The 25,980-nt window shown below is 33.9% G+C and overlaps 2 protein-coding genes across 3 annotated transcripts in view; both read right to left on the bottom strand.

Moving 5' to 3' along the window:
• LOC144837229 (uncharacterized) overlaps positions 1–18,693 on the bottom strand; it is a 24,035-nt gene extending 5,342 nt beyond the window's left edge. Inside the window, exons 1-33 of the mRNA XM_078692261.1 lie at positions 18,533–18,693; positions 18,034–18,114; positions 17,200–17,277; positions 16,193–16,549; positions 15,819–15,982; positions 15,182–15,386; positions 14,963–15,076; positions 14,151–14,264; positions 13,927–13,986; positions 13,046–13,420; positions 12,318–12,620; positions 12,008–12,226; positions 11,590–11,823; positions 10,946–11,194; positions 10,549–10,734; positions 10,125–10,242; positions 9,688–9,796; positions 9,155–9,419; positions 8,482–8,784; positions 7,881–8,074; positions 7,392–7,563; positions 6,817–6,981; positions 6,362–6,503; positions 5,593–5,789; positions 4,516–4,713; positions 3,898–4,013; positions 3,270–3,458; positions 2,609–2,677; positions 2,098–2,215; positions 1,508–1,663; positions 1,090–1,162; positions 510–630; positions 122–180 (exon numbers count right to left, since the gene is read on the bottom strand). Of these exons, the coding sequence (XP_078548387.1) occupies positions 122–180; positions 510–630; positions 1,090–1,162; positions 1,508–1,663; positions 2,098–2,215; positions 2,609–2,677; positions 3,270–3,458; positions 3,898–4,013; positions 4,516–4,713; positions 5,593–5,789; positions 6,362–6,503; positions 6,817–6,981; positions 7,392–7,563; positions 7,881–8,074; positions 8,482–8,784; positions 9,155–9,419; positions 9,688–9,796; positions 10,125–10,242; positions 10,549–10,734; positions 10,946–11,194; positions 11,590–11,823; positions 12,008–12,226; positions 12,318–12,620; positions 13,046–13,420; positions 13,927–13,986; positions 14,151–14,264; positions 14,963–15,076; positions 15,182–15,386; positions 15,819–15,982; positions 16,193–16,361 (5,156 nt within the window). The 5' untranslated portion in view covers positions 16,362–16,549; positions 17,200–17,277; positions 18,034–18,114; positions 18,533–18,693. The remainder of the gene's footprint in view (positions 1–121; positions 181–509; positions 631–1,089; positions 1,163–1,507; positions 1,664–2,097; positions 2,216–2,608; positions 2,678–3,269; positions 3,459–3,897; positions 4,014–4,515; positions 4,714–5,592; positions 5,790–6,361; positions 6,504–6,816; positions 6,982–7,391; positions 7,564–7,880; positions 8,075–8,481; positions 8,785–9,154; positions 9,420–9,687; positions 9,797–10,124; positions 10,243–10,548; positions 10,735–10,945; positions 11,195–11,589; positions 11,824–12,007; positions 12,227–12,317; positions 12,621–13,045; positions 13,421–13,926; positions 13,987–14,150; positions 14,265–14,962; positions 15,077–15,181; positions 15,387–15,818; positions 15,983–16,192; positions 16,550–17,199; positions 17,278–18,033; positions 18,115–18,532) is intronic.
• LOC144837237 (thiosulfate sulfurtransferase/rhodanese-like domain-containing protein 2) lies at positions 6,189–25,980 on the bottom strand. 2 transcript variants are annotated; one of them, XR_013611456.1, is made up of 10 exons: positions 25,825–25,980; positions 25,080–25,272; positions 24,497–24,726; positions 24,171–24,293; positions 23,338–23,446; positions 23,124–23,227; positions 22,884–23,042; positions 22,177–22,315; positions 21,133–21,517; positions 6,189–6,216 (listed from the first exon to the last, which is right to left on the bottom strand). XR_013611456.1 is itself a non-coding variant. In XM_078692274.1 (9 exons), exons 1-9 carry the CDS (start codon positions 25,903–25,905, stop codon positions 21,294–21,296), a joined length of 1,362 nt encoding a protein of 453 aa, XP_078548400.1. In that variant the 5' UTR covers positions 25,906–25,980; the 3' UTR covers positions 19,721–21,293. The 2 variants fall into 2 exon arrangements, 1 of the variants encoding a protein (XP_078548400.1); XM_078692274.1 differs by lacking the exon at positions 6,189–6,216 and having other exon boundaries at positions 19,721–21,517.

Below are 25,980 nucleotides of genomic sequence, written 5' to 3'. Positions count from 1 at the left end.
GTGCTTTTAGTTATCCTTATTTTTCATTTTTTTAACGAAAAAATACATTTTTTAAGGCTTAAAAGCCTTAAGTGCATAATGATAGTAGTAATTAATATGATGAATAAATTATAACACTTACGGTGCGCTATGATTCCAAAATGAACAAGCTACTTCTTCATGTGAAGACTTATTCACAGGCTAAAAAAATATTAATCATACATTATAATTAAACACTTACTTAATATATGTGGTTAATGGAGTACAGTTGTATATCTTTTATATAATTACTATAAAACATGCATATTCCAAGGAGAAAACATAGCTGAAGAGATCGGACTTTCAGTACTGCTGGGCCCAGGCTCTGGAACAATATGCCTTTTACATATTAGAAATGACATCTTTAGACAGTTTCAAGTCACTTCTAAAAACTGAATTCTCTTTAACAGCGTTATGAATGAGCAATGATCGTTTGAATGGCGCTTAAAAAATGAAATGATTGATAAAAACAATATTGAATGCAGACGTACCGCAATGTGTGCAAAAACAATTCTGATTGGGTTGTACAAGTTCATCCGCAAAGGTGGGTCAACCGACAGCGATGCTACCCTACTATTGATTTTCACTGGCTTACCATCTAAGCCTTTAACACTGCAAAATTAAAAGAAAACAGCAACTCTTAATTAAACTACTTATGACAAAGTGAGTTTGGATAATCCATTGTTTGTGATTGGTCAATTTACGTGCGGCATGCTTACATCCTTGCGTTACTTCAAAGTGGGAACAAAGATGTAGCAAACATTGTTTTTTTCTTCTTATTTTGGTAGGGTAGACAGATGCCTTTTCCCTCTAGCTCCTGTGAATACTTTTCTGGCGAGCTCTCATATGGGAGCTTCAAAGTGCTGGAGAACAGAGAGGTGTAAATGGTTCCTCTGCTTTTTTTGGTTATCTTAGGATATTTAATGGATCATTTTTATGTGTAAAGCTCAGCTTACAAACATTGTATTAGGCACTATATAAGACAACTATTACTATTTATTATTAATAGCCAGATATATTCTATAAGCTTTCATTCACATGGTTAATAAAAAATTAAAAACAAAAACTCACTCTTGAGTTCCAACTTCCGGAATCATATCAGGAAGTGTGTTGTACATTGTGGCCACCAAAGACGATGTTTTACCTAAAAGAAAAATTAAACTTGTCAATATAATTTTAGTAACAATTTTAAAGTATTAAATTACATCATTATGTCACTTTTTAATAAAAGTGAGACAAGCTATAAGATTACATATTGCTCATCATATATCAAACTTTTAATGATGTCATACTTTTAATGATGTCATACTTTTAATGATGTCATACTTTAATGATGTCATACTTTTAATGATGTCATACTTTTAATGATGTCATTTTCAATAATAAATTCATATTCATTGATTTAACCATGAGTTCAGATGGTGGTTAATTAATGTGAAATTGGTGTATATGTCAAAGTTCAAAAAGATGGAAATTAGTTGTAACTCACCAGGCTCAGTGAACTGAAAGAAGTGTTTCGGTAGGGTAAATTTCTCAATTGGGTCATTCCAATAAAGTTTAGTTTCATTCCAGTTGGACAGTGAGTAATCGGGTAATGAGTACTTATCGTTCTGGTTGCTGTTTTCAAGCGAATCCACCTGCATACCTGTGGCAAAAATAAATATTTGTTGAATACTTTAAAAATGTATTGTTCCCCAAAAACATGAACAATGAAGATTAATAAATCAGATTTTGAATAGGCCATTTTGTATTTGTAATAATGTTTTTAAAAAAAGTGTTCACTTATAAAAAGGGTAAATTCAACCAAAAACCCATTGGCTGGCAGTAAATTTGACTATATTTTGCTTTAAAACCGTTTTAGAGGTATTACCACCTGTTGGTCCCATCATTCACTAATGTACTATCTTAGTGAGGAGTCGAATAAAAAAAAAGTGCATTTTTCTACAACTGAATGATAGAATAAATTCATAATCATAGTGTACATGTGAAAACGGTTCAATCTCCTACAGGTATTTTATTTTTCAAAATTGGGACTTAACAAAAAATTGATAAACGTTCATAAAGATTCCATGTTCTCACCTATGTTTTCAGCACTTAATACAAGTTTCTCATGACCAGACTTTGTCCTTAATCTTCGAGAAACTTGAATTCCATAATCTTCAAGTGCTTTAACTAGTGATGGTGTACCCATGCTAACCTAAAATAATGAATAAACAATACTCATATGGTTTCATGGATCCTACAGTACAGTATGCAATACAAGGGCGTGTGGCACAGTGTGTTAGAACTTGGACTACTGATCCTAAGATAGTGGGTTCGAATCTAATGCTCGCTGCATTGCTTGTATTCTTAGATACTTATGTTTGCCTCTCTCCACCAAAGTGTACAAATGGGTACCTGGTAAGGTCAAGGCACAACTTTGCGCTGATTACTAGCTGAATTATGAGAGTATGTTTTCATACGTTTTTGATAAAAAAACAAATAATTAATTATGAAAATAACCAAACCTAACAATTAAAAAAAATATATATATATTTATAAAGTATTAAGTATAAATTATTTTTCTGAAAGAGAAACCAAAGTGTTTTACCTCATTGACTGTTTTCCAGTTTTCAGATCGGTTTGGTTGCATCATATTGCTTGTTATTTGAATCAAATCCTAAAAATAAACGTGAATTACAGATAAACAAATATTACTAAAGTTCTGTCTATACACTATCAAACTAGTTTGACAAAAAAAGTGTGATGTGCCCAAATATGATAGTGATTTGTCACATAAAGTTTGATTTTTAAAAATTGAGCTTTCTAGCCGGTAAACACGGTGACGTAACATTTTTTGTTGTATGTTAGAGATGAGTGTTCTGTGTGTGGGAACCATCGATTGTTTGATCGTTCTCCACAGAGATGGTGTTTTGTTTTGATTTTGTTCAATGTGCAATCAGTATTTTATTTTTTTAAAAGAGATAAAAGAGACATGTCTGTTAAACATTAGTGGGGGCCTAAATCCGTGCCTGCATTCTGCTCTAAATCAGTACCTGGTGTGAAAAAATTCAGCAGTGTGGTCACCCTATCATATAATGCACAGGCTTAGTACAATGAGCTCCTAACAGGTCATTCCCTACAGAAATACTGGGCTCACCTTTTCCTTATTAGAGTTACTTGTAATCTCCACACACAATCAAATGTATTATTATTCAAATGTATATATAGTGTAATATGTTGTGTGAAATAAAACTGAAAATGAAACTTACTGATAATTCAGACATGGCTTCTGTTTCATTAAGTTTATAATCTACTGGGGCATAAACTATTGCTTCAAACACGTCCACACAGTATGCAAGGTCGTCTTGGGGTACATCATTTCTAGGTTCAACAAGATAGCGAAGTCGGTTACGAACGCTGGTATAAACAGTTCCGTTTATAACCGCTTCATCACTTAACTGAAAAAAAAAAGATTTGAGATTTTAGATTATTGCTTGTAAATATTTGATTTATCTTGAAATAGTAAATAATTAATTACCATTCTCATCATAACCTCAATTATCTTCATTATCCTAATCATAATTAATTGACCCCTCCTATTCAAGGGTCACTGTAGGGACACTTTTTTTTTGTGAAACAAACAAAGGGAAATATGATATTTTTTTACACTAAAGCTCTATCTAAACAAAGTAAGATGTGCCCAAATATGGTAGTGATATGCCATCATCATGTCCATATATGGGCACATCACATTTTTATTGTCACATAAAGTGTAGACAGAGTTTTATAAACTTCTATTCAGAGGACAGTCCTATTAAAGGGACACGTTGTTGGCTCCTGAAGTGTCCCCACAGCCTCTTGTAAATATTATTATAATATTATTATATTATTACTAACCACATCATTTAGTTCGTTAATGCTTCGTGCACAGTCAGCATCGTGTAAGACTTTACAATCTGGTTTTCCAGAAAATGGCGCCAACGCATCTAGTTCTGGATGATTCGTGGTTACAACTGGAAAATTAATACAAATCATTGTAGTTCAAAAATTGGATGTGCAAGATGTATTATTAGTTATCAAGGCAAAGGTAAACAAGTGACAATGTAGCTTGGGCTATTTTTTATTTTTGAATAGTGTCCAAAAGTGTAAGACTGTATCCTAGGACCAATAGAAAGCTTTGTGCAACAACTGACAATGACCAAACTATGTCATGTTAGTTCATTATGCACATGCGAGAATATTGGAACACGTGTCCTCGCTCCTCACTTCGACACAGGTTTGATTGACCTGTCCTCATTTGGTCATTGGTCATCGCAAATTTGAAGCTCTCTAATGTTATATGTGATGCTGTACAGTATTAAGCTTAATCTTAAAATAGTTTCAAGACACATGTGAGTCACATGTGATGCTGTATACTAGATGTTATCTATGATACTGTCTAAATAATCCCATATTTGCAGATTCAGCACATTATAAATAAGGTTTAATAAAAAATAAATAAAATTATGTACATACCAACACCAGTTTCTGCTTCATTCCCTGTCAGAGTGTCTGCAAGTGAGGGATCGTCTTCTTCAAAAGTCGTGTAGAATGTAGCAAAGTCGTCAAATGATGCTCCCAGATAATCAGCATTCATATCATTTCTTTTGCCAAGATGTAAATGAGTAGCGAAATCACTTACTGTTGGTGTTTCTATTGTTTCTGTTGATGAACCTGTAAAAAATAAAGATAATATTAATGAAATATCAATAACAATATTATTATTAGTAAGCCTAAAAGCTTTGTCCTCAAATTAGGTAAATAAAGATAATATTTTTTTGATCTTTCATTTATAAATAAAATATTTGATTTTTTATGTTTTTTTTTGTGTGATAATATTTGTTTTTTTCTAAAGGGTTTTACGACTACAGACAATTACTTGTCTCTGTAAAATCCCTGTAATGTAAATATTTATATTGCTGAATAAATGTGAATTGGAATAACAAAATGCAATATACCCTAACCCCCACCCCTCCCCACTCTGTTTACACATCTGCAGGGGACACATTTCCATGAAACAAATGATGGGAAATATGTTTTATCACCAAGGCCAACCACTAATCAGAAGACACTTATTAAAGGGAAAATTTGTTGGATCCTAAAGGTGTCCCCTTAATAGAGGTTCTACTGTACATTAATTAACACTATTATTATTATTATTATTATTATTAGGCCTAAAAAAATTAAATGAAAAGTTTTTTTAAAAACACTAATGGTCACTATAGGAATGTAATACAGTGGTGGCACACATAACAATTTTTTTTTTAAACTATTTTTTTATATTACTGTAATTTTGTTTTTCATGTTGGGGACCCCTTTGGAAACAAGCCTCTGGGCTTAAAGGGCCATCCCCTGCTTTCCATGCTTTTTTTCTTGTTTAGTCTTGTATTTTTATATTTAATGTTTCTCTTTTTTTTTCATTTACATACTGTTTTATAAATTTGTACTGTATTTGGAAAGCAATAAATATTACTTACTTACTTACTAAAGATGTTTAGCTATGACATGTTACAAGTCGATAAAAATGGTCAGTAAGTCGAATGTGTTTCTTACCAGTAAGGACGCCATCAATGTACAAACGTAAGCCCTGCGTCTCACTGTACGACACCGCAAGGTTGAACCAACCCTCAGGGTCCTCAAAGCCTGTGCTGAACTCAATCATATGCCTCGAGTGTTGCATTGTGACTGTAAAATTTATACCATCATATGCTACTGCAAAACCACGTCCATTCGGAGCCTGAGCACCAGAACTGGGAAAAATATGTTTTATTATATTATTTTATGTATATTTACTATAACTGTGTAAAAATGAACTGTATGTAAAAAAAAAGAAAGAGAAGAGAGAAAAAGCAAGGATAAAAAGCACTTTCAACCATAAAGCAAAATGGATTTAAATTGTACTTCTTTGCGAAACTAGTGCCATAAACAGACAACAATGGAGGTCTAAAATCTGAGATGGAGTCAAGAATTTTGAGATACAATTAAAATAAATTCATGAGAGGAGAGCTGTCATGGCACTCCATCATATCAGCTCAGTACATATACTGAAAAATCTATATACCACCATGTCAGAGGAAATGTCAATCTAGAATTGGACTCTTCAGAATACACTAAAGCTCAAACTAGTTTGACAAAAAAAGTGTGATGTGCCCAAATATGGTAGTGATATGACATCATCTTGTCCATATTTGGCCACATAAAGTTTGATAGTGTAGACAGAGCTTAATAGCATCATACAAACATTATACAGTAACTAGAAAGATTGCAGATTATGATGAAGATGATAATTAACAATAATAACAGCTACTTTGCCGTGCCATACCTGAGAATATATCCCACAGCAGACGGATTTGTGATATTGTTCTCAAGATGCTCAAGAGAATTTATCTTGACCCAAACGGACAATGTAACTCCAGATGGCGTACATCTTGATGGGTCACTCACACACGTCCTAGAATAATCGCCTATGAACATTTAAAAAAAAAAGATTTGATTCTAAGCATAGTATAATAAAAGATTTGAATTCTCTAGCTTTTGTCTTTTCTATATTTTTAATATTCCAGTAGTTGAGATTTCAGTAAAGTAATGAGTATGAAACGCCATGTGTGCCAAAATGTTAATCTTTTTACCAATATTAAATCGAATCACAATCATCTTTTTAACCCATTATACAAATTTCTAGGTAATTATACACACTGTTCATAAATTCAATTACATTGTAAAAAAAAATAAAATCATGTTATTTCAGTAAAAAAACTACTATATAAACAAACTTACCAATATCAATGAAACCAAGACTATGAGACGTATTAGTTATACCAGTATTTACGGCGCTACTCCTATCATTATTGCGATCCGAGACAACACTGCTATCAACTAATTCGACCTCATCACTGGTTACAAGATTATAATATTCATCCGCAGATGCATATGCTGTCACAGCTGGAAAGATAAAACATATTTTTAGTTAAAAGATCTGTAAATACCTTAAATGTATAATACAACTAGGCCTAGAGAGTCAGTTATTCCACAATCACACTCAAAAAGCAAGCTATTAGGCCACCAATTATGGCTGTATCAAATTGACTAATCAGATATGCCATATGCATGAACCAGCGCATTCATTTTGCATGAATAAATTTGCCTAAACCTTGGTTCCCACTAGGACACAATGCAAAGATGTAAGCTCGCCACAAGTAATTTGACCAATCAGACATGATGGATCATCCAAACTTTCACTTGTGATTGGTCAACTCACTTGTGTTGTCCAAGTGGGAACCAAGCTTTATGGAAATTCATTTTACTACTTTAATTGATTATCTAGTTGAAAATAAAATAACTTTTATACAAACCATCTATTCCTGTTAAATCTTCAGCGTCTGGTAAATCTTCAGACAGAACAGGGAACTCAAGCACAACATCATCAAAATATGCTTCTATATATAGTCCTTCTAGTAGGGAACCTCTTCCAAGGAAAAACTCATTGTACGTGCGACTAGAACGAATTTCCTCAGTTTTGTTATCCTGAATAAGAAACAAAATGTAAAAATCCTTATAAACATAAAGCGCTAAGAAATACTTGGTAAAATGCAGAGCAACAGAGGGTGTGTTATTTAATATTTTAGTCCATAGTCATGACAAAGATATCTCAAGCTTTTTATGACGTCACCAATATATCGATTTTTCTAAAAAAAAATTTTGAAGGCATTGTCTGTAAGCACATATAGTACGCCCAAAATTTCATGACGATAACATCACAATTGTTGACACTATCGTGCAAAAAAAAAAAAAAAAAGCAATAAGTGGTACTTATTTTTGTATATAAATGAGTTTTTACTAACAATGGTATGTGTCAGATCAATTCCATCAATAAACAAGTCTATGCCTGCGTTAGGTGACCAAGTCCATCCAAGGAACATCCATGGACCATATGTAAAATTGCCATTGTAGATTCTGCTGACCCACAAGTGACTGCCATCAGCCACTGTTGCTAAGAGACCAAACTCATCCTTGATCAGAGAAATTCCTTGTTCATCTAACAATTTAAAGAGAACCATGATTTTAGAAGTTATAATGTAAAAGAGAACCATGATTTTAGAAGTTATAATGAAAAAGCCTATGATTTGAAAGTTTCTCGTTTCATTTGTTTATATTCAGGATAACAAAACTGAAGAAGTACATTCTGGTCGCATATACAATGAGTGGATCTGGCATTTTTTGCCATTTTCAACATATTTTAATGTCTGTTTTTTCCTCTGGACACTGCTCAGGGGCTCCCAGGCCGCTCATAGCCGTTACACCACTTTTGCTAGGCTATAGCCAAAGACTATGGACTTTATAATTAGTCAATATCTACAAAGGACAAGCCAAAGGAAGAAGAGCAGGGAGAAATAAATAATAAAGAAACATTACATCAGTGAAAGAGAACATGAGACTCCTTACCGTCTACCTCTGCTCCAAGACTCACAAGTGTTCCAATATTTCGATCGTTATCTTCCAAACGTAACCAGATGCTTAAAACAAACCCGTTCTCACAAGCTGATAAGCGCTTAGGACAAGCATTTCGGAAGTTACCGAGAGAGATCGCGCCCGTTCGTCCATCGGTGTATACAGATCTCCCATTATATCGTCTGTCAAATTTGTATTTTGCTCCACTGGAACTCAAAGTGTAAGGATACTTGAGGCTAAGTAACGACTCGAATGGCCAGCACATTTTATTGCTATGTATGCATTCAATCTGTTCATCTAGTATATAACAAAAAAATAGGATTATGGTATTATATATTACAACTCGCTTAAGGACCATGACAAAAATAGTCTTCTGCAGTTACTGCAGTAACTACATTTTGTTTGCTCTTGTGTTCATGCTATTATTTAGCAAGTTTTGGGGTAATTATACATGATCAAGTTTTCACTTAAATACAACACAAGGATGTCAGCCCACCGCCTGTAATTTGACCAATCACGACGTGATAGACCATCATAACAGTCAATTGTAATTGGTCAATTCACTTGCGTTGCACATACATCATTGTGCTGGGTCCAAGTGGGAACAGCTATCGGGAGACCAGACAAAAAGCAAAGGTTAATTATTATTGCATTTTTTTGGTCTTACCTGTCAAAGTTGTAACTTTGTGTGCTTTACGAGGAAAGAAGTATTTATCCCAAACAACAAGATTAAGTATTATAAAACTTCCATAGTCTGAATCGGCGTCATTTGGTCGTCCGATGGTCATGTGATCATTAGCAACACTTCCTACTGGTCTATGAACACTAGTGACATTAGCTTTGACTGGTGCCTTACCATCTATGTAAATTGTTATACCTGCACTAGCAGACCATGTTAATGCTATGTTGGAAAATTCATTATTTGGTATCACCTAAAACAGGAATTCAAGATGAAATAATACAAAATTATTACAGATAAATTCATGCATATTATTTGAATACAGTAATCACTCTGTTAATTAAGCCCATCCAGTCTGGATAAAAATGTAAAATCGCAAAAATTTAGGGCCGCAAAAATTTTGGGCTTTACAGTATATGCTTTTTTTATGCCTAATAAAATCTACACTTCCTTGTATACATTTAGGCTTACAGTCTGTCAGTTAGTTAAATAAAATAGTATTGAAATAAATAACCAATTACCTGAACATTAATTTTCGTTGCCCATACATTAGTTGCATTTTCAATGACAAATATCAGATCATGTCCTTCTTTGTATATTGCTACGCCACTACCATCTCCTCTTCCAGCACTAGAATTAAAAAGAATCGTAATGTATGATTGTCTTTGAATTCCAGGATCAAATTTTATGTGACAAAAAAATGTGATGTGCCCATATACTGTATGGACATGATGATGTCATATCACTAACATATTTGAGCATATCACTACCATATGGGTAAGTACATCATTTCTTTGTCAAACAAGTTTGATAGTATAGACAGAGCTTAAGGGAGGGTCAGGTTGTCTGGGTCAAAGTCAGGTTTTACAAGTCAAAGGTCAAATTGTCTTGGTGAATGGTTTAGATTGGATGCTGGGAACACTGATCTGATTGGCAGTGGGAACTAATTGAAGCTTACCTTAAGAGATAACCCACTGGGTCATTAGAAGAGCCATGTAACAGTTTAACCCACATTGAGATACTCAGACCCTCACTGCAATCCATAGGTGTTGTGAAACAGTCAGACTGGAATGAACCTAAAACATAATGGGTACACTTGTAAGGTCAGACTCAAAATCAGATTCTTGTCAGTGTTTACTCAACTCCCTGACTTTACTCAAAACAGATTGAGTCAAAGTATTGGAAACCAAGTCATAAGCTAATAAAATCTATTCAATTAGCAAATGATTGGAATTCAAAAAGAAAGATTTGTTTTGCTTGTGGAAGCACCAATTTGTTCAACTACACAGCTGTTGAGTCAAAGTGTCATTCTACCATTCTATCAAAAACATATTAACATGCATCTTGTAGTTAATTTCAAGGCAAATTGAACTCTTACTTACCCAAGTTCAAAGCAGAATTTGACTGAGTGAGATCTACAGCCATGGGGTTCTCTGTTACCCTAACACTTGCTGTTGGCCCAATGTACTCTTCTTGGCCTAGCGATTTTGTCATTAATATATCTAGTTTACTTGTTATTAACTCTTTAGATGTCCATTGATAAAGCGCATCATCGTATTGTTCAAATTCTGAAAATGAATATTAAATATTTCCTAAATTTGTCCAAAACCGAAGTTGTTTTCCAGGACCTTAAAGGCCTTGAAAACACTAATATCAATTTCCATACATTTCTAAAACTTAACCCTGAAAATTATACAATTTTTCACATTTTTTATTGCATTAAAATTCTATTTAAACTCAACAATGGTGTCGGTATTAGTATCAGTATGTATACTTTACCTGAAAGACCAAACACTTCTCTAGCGTCCCACGTTTCCACAAATCTCTCCCAGAATACGAGTTCCTCAAATTCCATTGAACTGTATGCATCTAGGAAATCATTTCTACGCCCAAGGATAATTTTTGTATCAAGATCAGCTTCTCGGATCTTACGAATACCGATGTCATCATATGAGACAATATAACCATCTTTGTATAAGATCATTCCTGTGTTCTTCCTCCAAGATATTGCGAGGTGGATCCAATCATCTGAAAGTAAAAATTTATGTAGTTTTTTCCAATGGTCTTCCAAAGAACCAAATAAAGATTCTGCAAAAACTAGTAACTAGAACGGGTAAATTTTACAACATCTCCCCCACTACCCACCACTGTGGTTACCTGTTTTTCAGTAAAATACACAGTGCTGATCTTTGCATACAAGGCACAGCATAATACAGAAAATGCCAGCTTTGGACTCTAAAGACTAGGACATCTACATAGAGTCAGAGAGGTTTTTGTGGCTGCCTCAATGTTGTGAAATTCCCTACAAATTTTAAACCAAAATTTTCAAAAAATCTCTTGGTGTGGTTGGTGGGATGGTTTGATGCCAGGATTTAATTAATATGATAGTATATGCACAAAGAAGAAGATAAGTCAAATATTACCTGGATCAGGTGTAAATTCAATCTCTGTTATCCACTTCCTATCACCATCAATCAAATTAGCACCAAGAACACCTTGACGCATGTAAAACGACATCCCCCTCGTTGATTGCTCTCCTGTACTCATGATGAAGTGAGGTACATCATCGTGCACTGGGTAAATTCTCGCCCAGAGTGCGAGAGTAACGCCATCTTGGCATAGAAATGGATCGCTAATACATGTTCCGGGTAAGTCACCTATAAACAAAAATAAAATTTGAAAGACTTTTTGAAGATTTGCAATGATTTTACAGAGTTCATACATAAATAATTTTCGTAACTTTTTCAAGACTTTTCCAGAGCAAAAAATGTGAACAAAATGTGTTACTTTCACACATCTTTAAAGCATTTTATTTCACGCTAGGCCAATAAAATGACCTACCTAGCAAAAACCAAAGGTTGTCAGTCCCATTAACATGGGAAGCCTCGCCTTTCCCATCTCGACCTCTAGATGTTAGAATTTCTTCTCCTCCTGGTAACGTTATTTCAGAAGTGTTTGCCAAGTTTGTTGCGTATTCGGATAACGATGCAAAATCGCGCGCAATGTAGCCGTCACTGGTCCAATAATATGCTGCATTTCTTAAATAGGATCCTTCAGTAGCTGAAAAAAGAAAGATTCATTGGTTAATTTTTTATTTTGGATATTTTCATGATACAAAATATTAATTTTAAAAATAAAATGTTGTACCTACCAGATACTCCAAGAAATCGGTGCTGTTCAAAAGGAAAAAGATAACGGTTCCACACGACGAAATCAGAAACAGCTATAGGAAAGGCCGTGTTTTCTGTATACACCGTACCAAATGTTATCCTATCTGAGTTGCTGGTGCCGGGTGAGCCACTCTGCCTAGTTTGTAAGCTGAGTTGGTGTCCATTGATGAAAATAGCGACACCATAATGTGTAGAATATGTTAGGCCTACATTAATCCAATGTCCTGCCTCGATCACATTGGAGCGAGAAGTGCCAGACACAGTGCCACCACCAGCATAACCAACTAAAATAATAAAGACATAATTATTACTAGTGAAAACACTTTGTCGATTAGTATATTGATATGTAGTTCATTGATAATAGTAACCCAGTCATTTTAACTTACGTTTCAAGACAGTTTCATCTAGCTGTCAGCTAGACTTCATCAGTTGTAAGTTAAAATTACTGGTTTACTATCAATAACATATCAATATAATCATTACTACTTTACACAATATTTCAGTTTTATTTTTTTTATACCGATGCATTAATAAATGAAACACAAGGATTTGTATCACCAGCAATATAAAAAACAAATCCAATCTGTTAGCCTTTCTGCTGCCAATCAAACAAACACGCTCTTCGAACACTTATCTTTTGCTATAGGAAGTTGCGAAAAATACTGGTAGTATTGTAAATAAATTTAATAATAATTTATAATTATAATACCTGTTAATATCAAGGCATAATTGTCTGTGAGCTCCAGCGTTGTAAACGCACCATATCCTTTGTTAGCGCCACCGTGTAGTATAATGCCTGGTGTGTCCAAATCTATGGAACTGAAAATCTTCATCCAGAACGATGCTGCAAAACCGTTCTGACACAAGTCCGGCCGACTGAGACAATCTCCACCTACTAAGGACATTTCTCCTCCTCCAGGAACTGCGTTCATCCAAGAACCAGCTGCCGTCATTCTGCCATGCACGCCTTCCTCTCCTCTGCCAACAGCGTCAAACTCTGTAAACTCATTACCGCCATCTGCCAGAGATTCAAAGCGCTGTGCAAGCTCATAGAATGGATTTCTTAATAACTCATCATATGGATCTGTGGACATTGGAAATATAAACAAATTTTTAATTATTATTAACTGAGAAAAATACTTGGATAGAGCAACAGAGGGCCTTGTATTTATTATTTCGGCTTACATTGAAGATAAAGATAACTCAAGATTTTAATAAGAATTTGTGAAATTAACAATAGATTTTAGTAGAAATTATAATAGCACTAATTGTAAAATACAAAAGTACAGTCAGACTTGTTGAATACCACATACCCTTTGGGTTTTCCATTACTTCCGGTATTACAATATGTTTTAATGGTAAAAAAGAATTTGGGAGAGTTTCCAGTTTATTTGGAGAGTCAACAGTACTTTCTATTTTATTATTCCAGAACTCAACACTTGTGTGGAACAACATCAAACAATAGATTTAGAAGCTTCAGGCCCCATTCATATGCCTGCCAGCCGATGTACAGTACGGTGTACAGTTTTTGTATATTTTGACCCAAAGAAAAAACAAAGCAGTACTATTATACATTTGATCAAAACTTACCCAAAAGATCTTCTGGTGACACTATAGCAACATAACTGTAATTGAACGTTGGCGTCAAATCTAGAGACAAAAATTAAAATAATACTAATAAAAGTAATTTCTTTTTTTCTTCAGTGAGTTGTTGCAATAGAATTTTCTTTGGCTATAGGCTAGATCTGTCAAAAACAGACACTACCAATCATCCCAGATATTTTTTTATTTTATGATATTGATATTATACTCACCAATTTCACAGAAATCTCCATCATAGCCAAATTCACATTCACAACGATAAGTGCCAATACTATCGTGGCAAGTAGCACCATTCAAGCATAGACTATTAGCACAATCATCTTCATCTGTTGAATACAAACATTATATTTTTAAAATTCATTCTCATATAGGCCTATTAATAATATTTTAATTGAATATTTTGAATTAAAGATAGTACCTACTGTAGCCTATATAGGACTTGCTAGGCTGGGCCTGGCCTAACTATGTGTTCTCTACTATTACGCTATGCCCTCTAGCTAGTTAGCAAGAAGCCTAGAAAACCGACCACATGGATGGTCATGGGTGCTCTCTCTCTAGCCACCTGGCTCGATAGAGTAGAGGATGCCTACAGACAGGCCTACTCTAGCCTAGCCTAGGCCTAGATAGTAGAGAGAGCGGGTGGGTTGATTAGTCCTCGCCGAAAGGCAATTATTTAGGCTAGGTTTTTGTTAGTACTCCACCATCTGAACTTAGGCTACTCGGCGTATTTATTTGATATTGTATTCAAAATGCAGACGACGTAGGCCTAGACCCGCCAGGCTGTGTTCCTCTCCGGCCGCCGCGCGCCGCTCTTAATTTGTTTGTCACACTTCATTGCATTCAACAACAAAATTACGTCATAGGAAAGTTTGTTGATTGGTCAAAAGTTTTGCAATGAATAACCAATTAAAACAATAGCATAGTACTTGTTTCAATCTGTATCATGAATTTTTTTTTTTATCATAGTAAAGTGAGCCTCGTAAGTTTGTGCTATCGAAAGTATTTGAAAAATAAATATATTTACTTTCACTGCATAGAGTTCCGATGTAGCCAATATCGCACACACATGTAAAGTTTCTTATACCAGCGTCTCTACATACACCATTGTCACACGTGACATAACGACAGTCATCGCCATCTAATAATAAACAAAATGTGTATATACATAAAATATACTGTATTTTGTTAGTGACCACTATTTGAATATTATGCAAAAAACGTTTACCAATGCGGCGTCCCATACCTATTCCATTCATTATGGTCAGTTTTCTATGTTCATCAGGTAAGAATAGCTGCATAATTTGCAATTCATCGTAGGTACCGGAAGCGAAGTCTGTGAACTCGCCATCTACAATTCTGGCACCCAAAGTGATGTTTCCTAAATTTGGGAGAACGAAATAAGGAACCTTTGTCATCATCTGGTCAACGTCTTCGCCGTCAATCAAAGCCTTTAAAAAACAAAGGAAATTATATAAAAAAGATATAAAAATAAAAATATGTATAATTCAAAACACTATAATATTAATACGGTATTATAATTTTTAAAGATAATCGAACATTCAAAGAATTATGTGTCAATCGATTCGATCTATTCCTTAATCCATGATTATAATAAGGCCAACTCAGACAGCGTCGTACGAAGTGTCGTCTCGTCGGGGGAAAAAAAGTTCTTCCGACGACATAACTACGTTATCTCAAGACGACTTAGTCTCGTCTGGATTCAACTCAGAGAGCACCGACGAGTCAAGACGTTTCGTCGGACCTTGTCGTACGATGCTATCTGAGTTGGTCTTTAAGCCTAGCCTATAAAAAAGAAAAAAAAATTATTCTAGAGACTGAGGCGGACAAAGGATGCTCATTAGATCGACGGCCATACTAACCGTAAGACCCTCTTCCTCGCTCCACACAAACGCTGCGTGAAAGTATCCGCTACTGTCCAGTGTATCATTAACAACTGATGTCCACAGGTGAGTCCCGTCACGAACTTGAAAGACGAGAGTGTTCGACTCACGGTATATGTTGAACCCTGTCGCATTGCCGTAACCTGAAAAAGTAACATTTCCATTGCATTGAAAACTAAACTTAAAGTTTATTATAATATAGCTTCGGGTTTAAAATGTTTATTGTTTATAATAAAATAAAGCATTTGCAACAAAAAAATTGTTAGCCAGTGATAAAAGCAAAACACTCTGAAACCGGATTCCGGACCGGAATCCGGATCGGAGTGTGAACATTTTCCTGTGGTCTTCATTACCTGAACTTAATATGTATTTTGGACCAGTTTGCTGTAAATCTTCATCGGTCACTTTGACAAACAACCCGATGGCCAGGCCGGACTCACACATGGCCGGATCAAGCGTACACTGTCCGTTAAAAGGAAGACTTAAGTAGCTTCCAGTGCCGTCACCGGCATCTCCTTCCATCCGGATCGCGCCGTCTACGATGCCGTCGTCGGATAGAGATAGGCCATCAGTCAGATGTAACGTACTTTCAGCGTACGGCTCCAAGATGCATGTTATACTGGTGACATTATTACTAGTCGTATTACTATTTACAGGAACGTCTGCGGCGGCGCTAAATGGACAGAAGTATTCAGTGTACAGAATTTCAGCTGAAAAAAAAAATAAAATAATATATGATGATAATTTAAAAAAACTACTTCAAAGTTATTTTGCGTCAGGGATCAAAGAGTTCATTTAATTGATAAGATGTTAATGTTTGCCTAATTCTGACGTAATTGTAAATGCATTTAGAATTCTCGAGTGGGACTCGAACCCACGACCTCCAGATCACTAGCCTTGCGTTCATACATCTAGATCACCTAAAGTCCGCGCTGATGGCTGAGTTAGATTCGAGCCTAAACAACGCAACGGAAGGACGTAAGCACGACCTAAGTAACTTGACCAATCACAAGCGATGGATTATCCGAATTATCATTGGTCAATTCGGTTGCGTTGCGCTCTCGCGTCCTTGCGTTGCGTCCTGGTGGGAACCAAGCTTTAAGAAGCAGTGGATATTGCACCAACGGTATGATAAATGAATAAGTTAATTTGGTGAGATTTTTGCGCTACTCTGTAATACTACGTAATTAGAGTTCGCCATCAACATCTGACCAATTAAATAATATAAATATAAGTTATAATACAATGTAAGAATACAATACAGTTATATAATTATTCAACACCTTTAATGTAGATGCCATAGCGATGGAATAAATCGATATTGATTAAAGGATTATCGATTATGTGTTGTTATTTTTACCTTCTTGCGTTGTTATTTCAATCGTTGTGATCGCCTCTGTTGTCGGTTCCTCTGTTGTTGTTTGCACGGTCGTCGTGACTGTAAATTGATTTTCGGAATTGATTACTTATAAAGTAAGGCAAAGACATAAACATCAATAATGACGACATAATACATCGATAATGTTGATTACGATCAGATTAGATCGATCAGACTAATATTTTTAAATTTTGATAATAAATAGTATATGCTTGTATAAACTTTTTCATATTTTTATATTTGTAATATTTTTCTATTGTTTACTATGTAGTTTTTCCTGTACTCCAAAGATGTAGACAAGTAAAAGTATAGGCTTATTTGAATTTTATATAATATAAATAAATAATAAAAATAATAATAATAATTTAGTATATTTTTATAATCTTCTTATTTCGTTTTTTTATATGCTCCTGTTCATATGTAATTAAGATTGTTTACTTGCTTTTTTATTGTGTTCTTCTTTGTTTTATATTTGTAAATCACAGGTTTCCCCGCTGGGATTGTTGTGATTTTTTTTTATACCGAATAAATAAAATAAATAAAAAAAGAGAAGCAACAATGGATGGATGTAGTGGCTGAGTTGTTAGAAATATACAATAGGCCTAAAAAATATTGTGATTTATGTCCGACAACAGCCGCATCAAGTCAAACTTGTGTAATTTTTGCCAATTTTAGAAAATTGTATGTGTGCACATTCAGTCAAAATGTCAAGCTATAAGTTATTAAAATGATATTGAGTATTTAGTAGATAAAATAGATATCCACTTCCATACCACGGAGGAAGTAAAAGGAACTACCATGGCTATTCATACGTACTTTGTTCAGTTGTCGTGGGTTTAGCTGTCGTCGCTTCTGCTGTAGTTCTCGGTTCTGTTGTTTCTATCTCTGTTATTACTTCTGTAAATAAAAAACGTTTGAATAAAACATTATTAAAGTGCTAGATTCAGTTTCCATGTGCTTTCTTTTCTATACAATCATTTATTAGGCTGAGGATGGCAACATTATTATCATCAGTCGTTTTTAAAATATTTTATTCCATTTTCTCTGTTATGGATCCTTCTGTTTGTTACAATAATTATAGATTTTCTTTTTTTTGTCTTGTGTGAGTTCTTCTCACGTTTATTTAAATTCTCATTGATGAATATATTATATACATATAGATTTTCTTTATAACATTCGTAGATTCATCTTCTTGGCCATGTCATTTTACAGGAAAATTACACACACATTATACGGTCTTAAGTTTATTTTCTCCAAATTGTGTTTATATTGTACTAATGCAATTACTTTTCAATAAATATGAGTGTATGCTTACCTATGGTTGTTGCACTAGCGGTTGTCGGTTCTTCGGTTGTTGGTAATTCAGTCGTCAGAACTTCAGTCGTCAGAATTTCAGTCGTCAGAATTTCAGTCGTCAGAATTTCAGTCGTTAGAAGTTCAGTTGTCGGAGGTGCTGTTGTCGTTGGTTCTCCTGTGTTTTATTAATCAATAATGCTAACAAATACCTTTTTCTAAAATTATTACAAAATAAAAAACGATACAAGGACAGTACGATACAGGACGATACAAGACAGTTCGGTCAACCCCCATTTTGATATACAAACCTTATTTGTATACTCACGTGAGCATCTTCAGACAAACCTGCGTTTCACATTCAGCGTCGAAACGCTTTTTACATGTCGTACACGCGTGTCACGTCAACTTTCTTCATAAACATTCCAACTTCCCTTCTTAATAGGTACTTAAATATAATAATATAATTTATTTAATTAAATTAATGAATGGCTCGTGCAATAAAGTAATATTTAAACCATAAATAAATAGTAAGCATTACAATTAAACAATGATCAATGATTGTTAATTATTATTGTTTAAAGTTACAGAACTAATAATAGTGTTTCTTCCTTACGTAAAACGATAGTCAGCAATTTCCAAACCACACAAACATCTCCTGGGTAACCACATTGGTATGTAGACGCACATCCAATATTTCTTTGTTCATACAACTTCTTCCAAACCAATTTCCAGTAAACCATCTTGTATTGGTGGCCACATTGGTACTGGACGTGGTACGTACTTACGCACTTTTTGTTCATCAAAGAAAATGGTATACTGTAAATGAAATTTATTCTATATCGTCGGCATTCGTTTAAAATTAGTAAGGTAAACGTTTGAGTAACAAGTTTGATTGAATTTGTTTATTTGGAAAATATTCAGTTATCAAACACAAAAATAATACAATACAAAATAATACATTAAATTATAATATAAAAAGATCCAATTCAGATTTGAGATCAGAAAAATGTAACTGGATGAATTAAATGTTTCTATTTTTGATTTGAACTTAAAAGTTTTTTATCAATATTTACTTAAAAGTATAAGATTAACAAAATCAAACTTTGAATAGGTCATTTTGTAGTTTTAATAAATTTAATCACAAAAACACGATAAAAAAACCCGTTTTCAATTTATATAAAAAGACAAAATAATTCATCCAAAACCCCATTAGCCAACCGCAAATTTGACTAAATTTAAGTTTCAATAGGTTTTGGGGGTAACATTTTTGGTTAAAGTAAATATATAAATATAATATACTATTACGCAATATTCAACAACGGGGAAAATACATCTTCAAATGTACAGCATGTATTAATAATTCTGGTATATTCTGAATATTTTGCTTCTTACATTTTACGAAAAGGAAGAATAGTATATATATACCTTATTTTTTTAAAGAAGGAAATTTGATTTGAGATATAAAATAAAAAGACTTACCGAACTAAATGTGTAGATGTAGATTGAGTGTACCTCCAACCATGGAGTAAATATATATATTGCTTCATGGTCCAACACAATAGCAAGGCAGAAATGAAATAAGACTAATGAAACACGTATTCAAATAGTCTTACTTATTATATTATTTAAATATTGATTTTTATAATTTTGTCAATTCACCGATACTTGATATTCAGACCATCTGTTTGTTTCACATAAACAAAATACCTTAAATTTAATCAAGAAGTCTTAATGTCTTTGGATAAATGCACAAACGATCAATAAAATCAATAACTCGAAGAAATTATTCAAAATCCATTGATTTTTTACAATATATTTACTTCAGTTAAGTTATTCATTGTGAAGAACGTGTATTTATCAATATAAATTGCACAATATTAATATTCTTCAAGTATTGACTTATATGTTTTATTAGAGCATAAACTCGCAATCAATAAATTCTATGACAACAATGACGTAGTTATCCAGGCACGCAATGTGTTATATTTGCATACATGGTGTTTTGCAAAAAAAAACTAAAAAAGCTATACAACGTTACCTAGCGATAACATGATCGAAGCTTAAAGGCGAATTTACACAGACGAGCAGTAACGGTAATAACAATATAGAATCTATGTTATTCCTTATGATTATTTACACATAACAAGCTGAGTGTATGGGCGGTTTCCACTCAGGATAGATACAGATTCTACGTGGGACAAGCTACGCAGTTTTCCGCTTATTGTTACCGTTTGTGTAAATTGGCCTTAAGGAGTAGATGATAACGAATGAGATCGTTGTATGATGGAAATTGCAAAAAGATGGCTGCCATTTCTGTTTGAAGATAGTGGTAGGTGGCTGAGTGGGATTGTGGGTTTAAAAAAGCATATCGTAAAACCTCGAAAAGAAGCTCATGGGCTTAATTTTTTAGGACTTTTGGATGGACTTTTTTTAACTGATATACTTTTGCATACTAAAACTATTTTTCCTACTCAATTCTTATCGATCAGTAGTTAGAGCTAATCATAAGTAAAAATGTTCACTGTTAAACTCTGTCTACACTATCAAACTACTTAGGCAAAAAAAGTGTGATGTGCCCAAATATGGTAGTGATATGCCCAAATATTGTAGTGATATGACATCATCATGTACATATATGGGCTAATCACACATTTGTTGTCACATAAAGTTTGATAGTGTAGACCAAGCTTTACACCTCTGAAATCACTTTAAAATTGATCATACATATCATAATTATTTCCATTTTTAGAATGTTTTCTTTCGGAGTCTTTGCCATTTTATCATTCATTTTTATCCGTCGGTATCCTCCTTCGTTTCTTTGTACAAGAACATTCTTCCACTACTTTGGTTCCCTCTTGTCTCCTTGTAGCTTTCTCCTGACACATCTCACAGCATGCCGTCTTACCGCGTACACGACACTGGTCACATGACAGAACAAGTTGGTGGCAGTGTTTGGAGCTACATGGCTGATACGTGTCGAATGGTTTACTGCAGTATGAACATTCTATGAAAATAATAATAATTAACGATTATAAAGTATACAATAATAATAGATATATTTATTATTATAAGCAATTCACAGAGGCATATTCATACATTTGTGTGGGTGTGTGAACTAGTACAGCCAGAGGTCTCAATTCAGAAAAAGACAATATTGGGCGACTTTATAAAAGCATCGCAAGACCATAGAAGGCGCTCTAATTCTTTATATCATCATAGTAAACAATGGGTATTTTTGCTTTTAGTTAATCAACGAAATTGATAAATTTAGCTATCAGGATGTTGTTTTATATCAAAAACAATCGGGGGAAAATTTCAACTTATAGTGGGGAGTCAATAAACCAAAAACTCCCTTATGATCCATTAAGATGTATTATGTTTGTTCAAGTCATAAACTGGTGTTCAAATGTAAAATGGACTACAGTATACTAGGTTTATAATGGTCCTTATGTAAGACTATCATCAAAACTAAGGACCATGTCACCTGCGAACCAATGGAAATAAGTTGGTTGTATTATGGCAGCACCATTGGCCTGGTCAATATAATATCAAATAGATACTACCTGTATATACTAATAAATTAAACAATCGATTTACATATTGATTGGTTGACTGATTTATTGATTACCTGATTGATTGATTAACTAGTAATTGACAACTTACCTGCTACAATGCTATCATTAGTTGAAATTGTATATCGATCATCAAACACAAACAGTTTTCCTTTAAAATACCCATTTGGGTACTGCTCTATGTATCGGTGTATTCCACCTTGTAACTGTACAACATCTTTACAAACACCCTGTAACAAATGGTTGTAATTATTAAGATTCTTTATTTGGTTGGTATAGTATGGTTGGCCATACAGTACTTGACACATTCAGTTGCAGTTACACTGTGTAGTCAGAGGTTCTTCACATATGTACATAAACAAATTCTTTGATACAGCAACACATATCTACCACAACATAACCTTCCATAATACAAGTGGCACATGTGACACACATATGATGGTGCATCACAGAAATTACTTTTGATACTAGACACAACTGGTGCTGACCTGGGTTCAATTCAGTTAGCGACGAGGGCGTATCTCAATATATTTCATTTTGGTTTATATTCTATTTTTCTCCCTGTTTGTATGTAAAGCGCTTAGAGGTTTTGTAACATTAGGCACATTATAAATCCAGGAAATTATTATTATTATTATTAGACAAATAATGCCGTACATATATATATACTTAGAAGCATAAATAAAGCATTTAGCCCAAAGCATATAGGAATAACTTCACCATAAAAGACATTAAATGTCCTAGATGAGATAAATAAAAGAAGTGCTAAACTAAAACACCATTCCAACTACATATTACCTTTGATTTTAGGTATGCAGATCCTCTTTCACAGCGTATGCCACCAGTACAGTACATTATCACCTTCTTGTCTTCAAATAAAGATAGATTCTGATCAACGTACTCAGGCCAGTAACTAAATTTACGTATATCTGGTGTTACAGCGCCTTCAAATTTACCCTTGGAGAAAAAAAACGGTATTAATTATCAATTAATATCAAGGTTAAGGGTTCAAATCTAGTGATTTTAGAAAATACTTACAACTTTACTTTCATAATAGTTTCTGCAATCTATAAATATTCTATTGTCATTTTCTTTGCTTCTTTCCAATTCCTCATGAAACTCAGACGGAGTTATGTGATTTCCTTTTAAAAGTAAAACAATTATCATTTAATATTTATTAGTAAAGTGAATTGTATCCCAAGATTGTGATTTATATTTAAAAAAATATTTCATTGTTTAACTTCATAATTACCTGCATCTACATGACTGAGGCACGATGGTGAAATACCCATTTGTACAATTTCATTACAAACTTTAACGGACAGTCCTTGCGTAAAATCATCTCCAGTTCCTTTACTTACCTGGAAAAAAATAATAACTTGGTCGTAAGCTTTCTCATGCCCAAAAACAGCATCAATTATATGAACTTAGCTTAGCATAATTCTATTAGAATTTTTATATTTAATCATATTTTTAATGTGTTTTCACTCCAATAAATGTTTTGCAGAGAGTAGTTGTCTTTGTGTGTAGTTATTTAGGGGGGATTGCTGCCTTGAAGCTTGGTTCCCATTAGAGACACAACACAAGGATGTAGATGCAATGCAAGCGAGTTGACCAATGAAAAGCGGCCAAATAATCCATCGCTTGTGGTTGGTATTTCAGTTTAATTAAGCTATTTTTAATATTGTTTTTTTGATGTTTTCTTGTCTTGTATGTATTTTCTTGTTTTTTCATTTTTACTGAGTCATACTTAACGATAATTGTACTAGGCCCAACCACTCACTTTTCAGTCATTACGGATTGGACCCCATTGGAAATAAGTTTACTTTTTTGTCGACTTAATGGGTTATCCAGGTATTCTTTTTATACATTGTATATTTTAACTTTTATGTACGAATATCAAATAAAATCAATCAATCAATCACTTACGTTGCTCTACGTCCTTATGTTGCGTCTCTAGTGGGAACCAGACTTTAAAGGGGTAATTTTCTAGTAGCATAGTTGTCTTAAGGGATAGAGGTCATTGGGATATATACATTTCATGGGTAAAAGATACTTTTCTTTATAGAAAAAAAAATATTTTACTTTAAAATCTTCTTTCCTAATGTTTGAAAAAGCTGGATGTAAAATCACAGCATCTATGTACAATTCTGTTGCAGTTATTCTACCTCCAACGGTTCCATTAATACCTTCATTAGCAACACGGATCTGCAAAAACAACAATTTAACAATTGAACGCCTCCTGTATAGACAAGAATGATAACGATTGAATGGTGGTACATACATACATTTTTTTTACTGTATACTATATGAAAAATTTTACTATTTAGGACATCCTGTAATTGACCATGGCTGTTGAATGTATAATTGAAAAAAATGATGATAAACCACAATGCATTGCTATAGTTCACCTTTCCATTTAGCTGTAACCTTTGACATAGTTGTTTTTGCCACAGACATATATCGTCAGGATTATCCAAATTGCAGTAGTCGTAGAATAGAAGAACCTGGCAACCTCTTTCCTCAGCCGACGCCATCTTTAGATTTACATCGGCTTCACTCGGTAACCATGGAAATGTATGGTTGTTGTCATATTTGGCTGTTGTAATTTCTGATGGCTGAGCAGCTTCTATATTTGAAACTGTTAGGAAAACAAATATGTAGAAAAATTATAATATAGTGGAAACTAAGAAGGGGGAAAGGGTGGGGTTTCAAGCAGTATCGGGCCCCTTAATTCTTGAAAATTACAATGCAAAAGATAGGAAATTAGGTTAAGAACTTAATTTCACAATTTCTAGGCCCTTGGCCTCCACTATTTAAAAATCCCGAATCTGTCACTGCATGTGTCTAGGCTAGTTCTCGATAAGACACTAGTCAACCTTGAAGACTTATGATTGACCTCATCTATATGAGGTCAACCATGTCGTCTATATGTGCCTACTTTAATCTACATGCACGGCACAGTATAGCGTGTGCCGATAGCTTCATCTGTACCGTGCAGCCTTCTTGTGAGTAAATCTGGACTTTGCAGTAAAAGTTCAACTTGATTGTTTATCTCTGCACTGTGCTCTTTCGATACATGAGTATGCATTGATGTTGGTATAACAAAATTCTGTCCACAACAAAGCCATTGTCTCCCATCAAGACACGATTTTAACTTCTTGGATGCCTCAAACAAACCAAATGCCTGCAAGAGTGAACAAAATATGTATTTTATAGTATTATACAATTTTGTATTTTTAGAAAATCATTTATTATTATAAGATATAATAAATTCTTTATATTAATGCCACAAACTACAAACATTTAATCAGCATTTCCCTTTAATCATAACATGTAAATAGGTATACTCTGGAAGCCATATAAATGAATATATAATAATAACTTAACTTGTCTTATATAAAATAACAAACAATATAAAAATGTTGTTAAGGTTTACTATATATAATTGATTTTACAAAGTGTTTTTTTTTAATTGCCTGGTTTGTGTTCTGTCTAACCTACTCCTACAAGTACAGTGTAGTACCCATAGTATTAGTACAGATCTCTGCTTAACTACCCAAGTTTAGACCTTCTAACTAGTTGTAGTTAGCCAGGGCCTACTGGCCCTCCCTGCCTCCTGGCCTGAGATGGTGGTATATAGGCATACAGTAAACCCACAGTAATTAATAGTAAGCCTGGGCCTGGCCTATTTTATTTCTATAACTGAAAATTAAATACTCATACACTATGCTTATACCTTTTTCCGGGCCAGTTTCTTTTGACGGAGAGTAACTCTGGGCTTTGAAGAAATTGCATCACCCTTTTCATTTGAATACATGATAAATTTGGTATGATTTTTGAAAGAAAATATCTAAGGAAAATCCAAACATGTGTGTTTGTGTTTTTCTCTGTT

The sequence above is a fragment of the Antedon bifida genome, chromosome 1 (assembly GCF_963402885.1).
Source record: "Antedon bifida chromosome 1, ecAntBifi1.1, whole genome shotgun sequence".
Classification (NCBI taxonomy): domain Eukaryota; kingdom Metazoa; phylum Echinodermata; class Crinoidea; order Comatulida; family Antedonidae; genus Antedon; species Antedon bifida.
This window is presented reverse-complemented; position numbering and strand designations above follow the sequence as displayed.

Coding starts and splice junctions, on each gene's coding strand:
- LOC144837237 (XM_078692274.1), bottom strand. CDS start 25,905: ATGTATTCAAATGAAAAGGGTGATGCAATTTCTTCAAAGCCCAGAGTT. Junction 24,294..24,496: donor GGTTACAGCTAAATGGAAAG/GTGAACTATAGC, acceptor TTGTTTTTGCAG/ATCCGTGTTGCTAATGAAGG. Junction 22,316..22,883: donor CTGCATACCTAAAATCAAAG/GTAATATGTAGT, acceptor CATTTGTTACAG/GGTGTTTGTAAAGATGTTGT.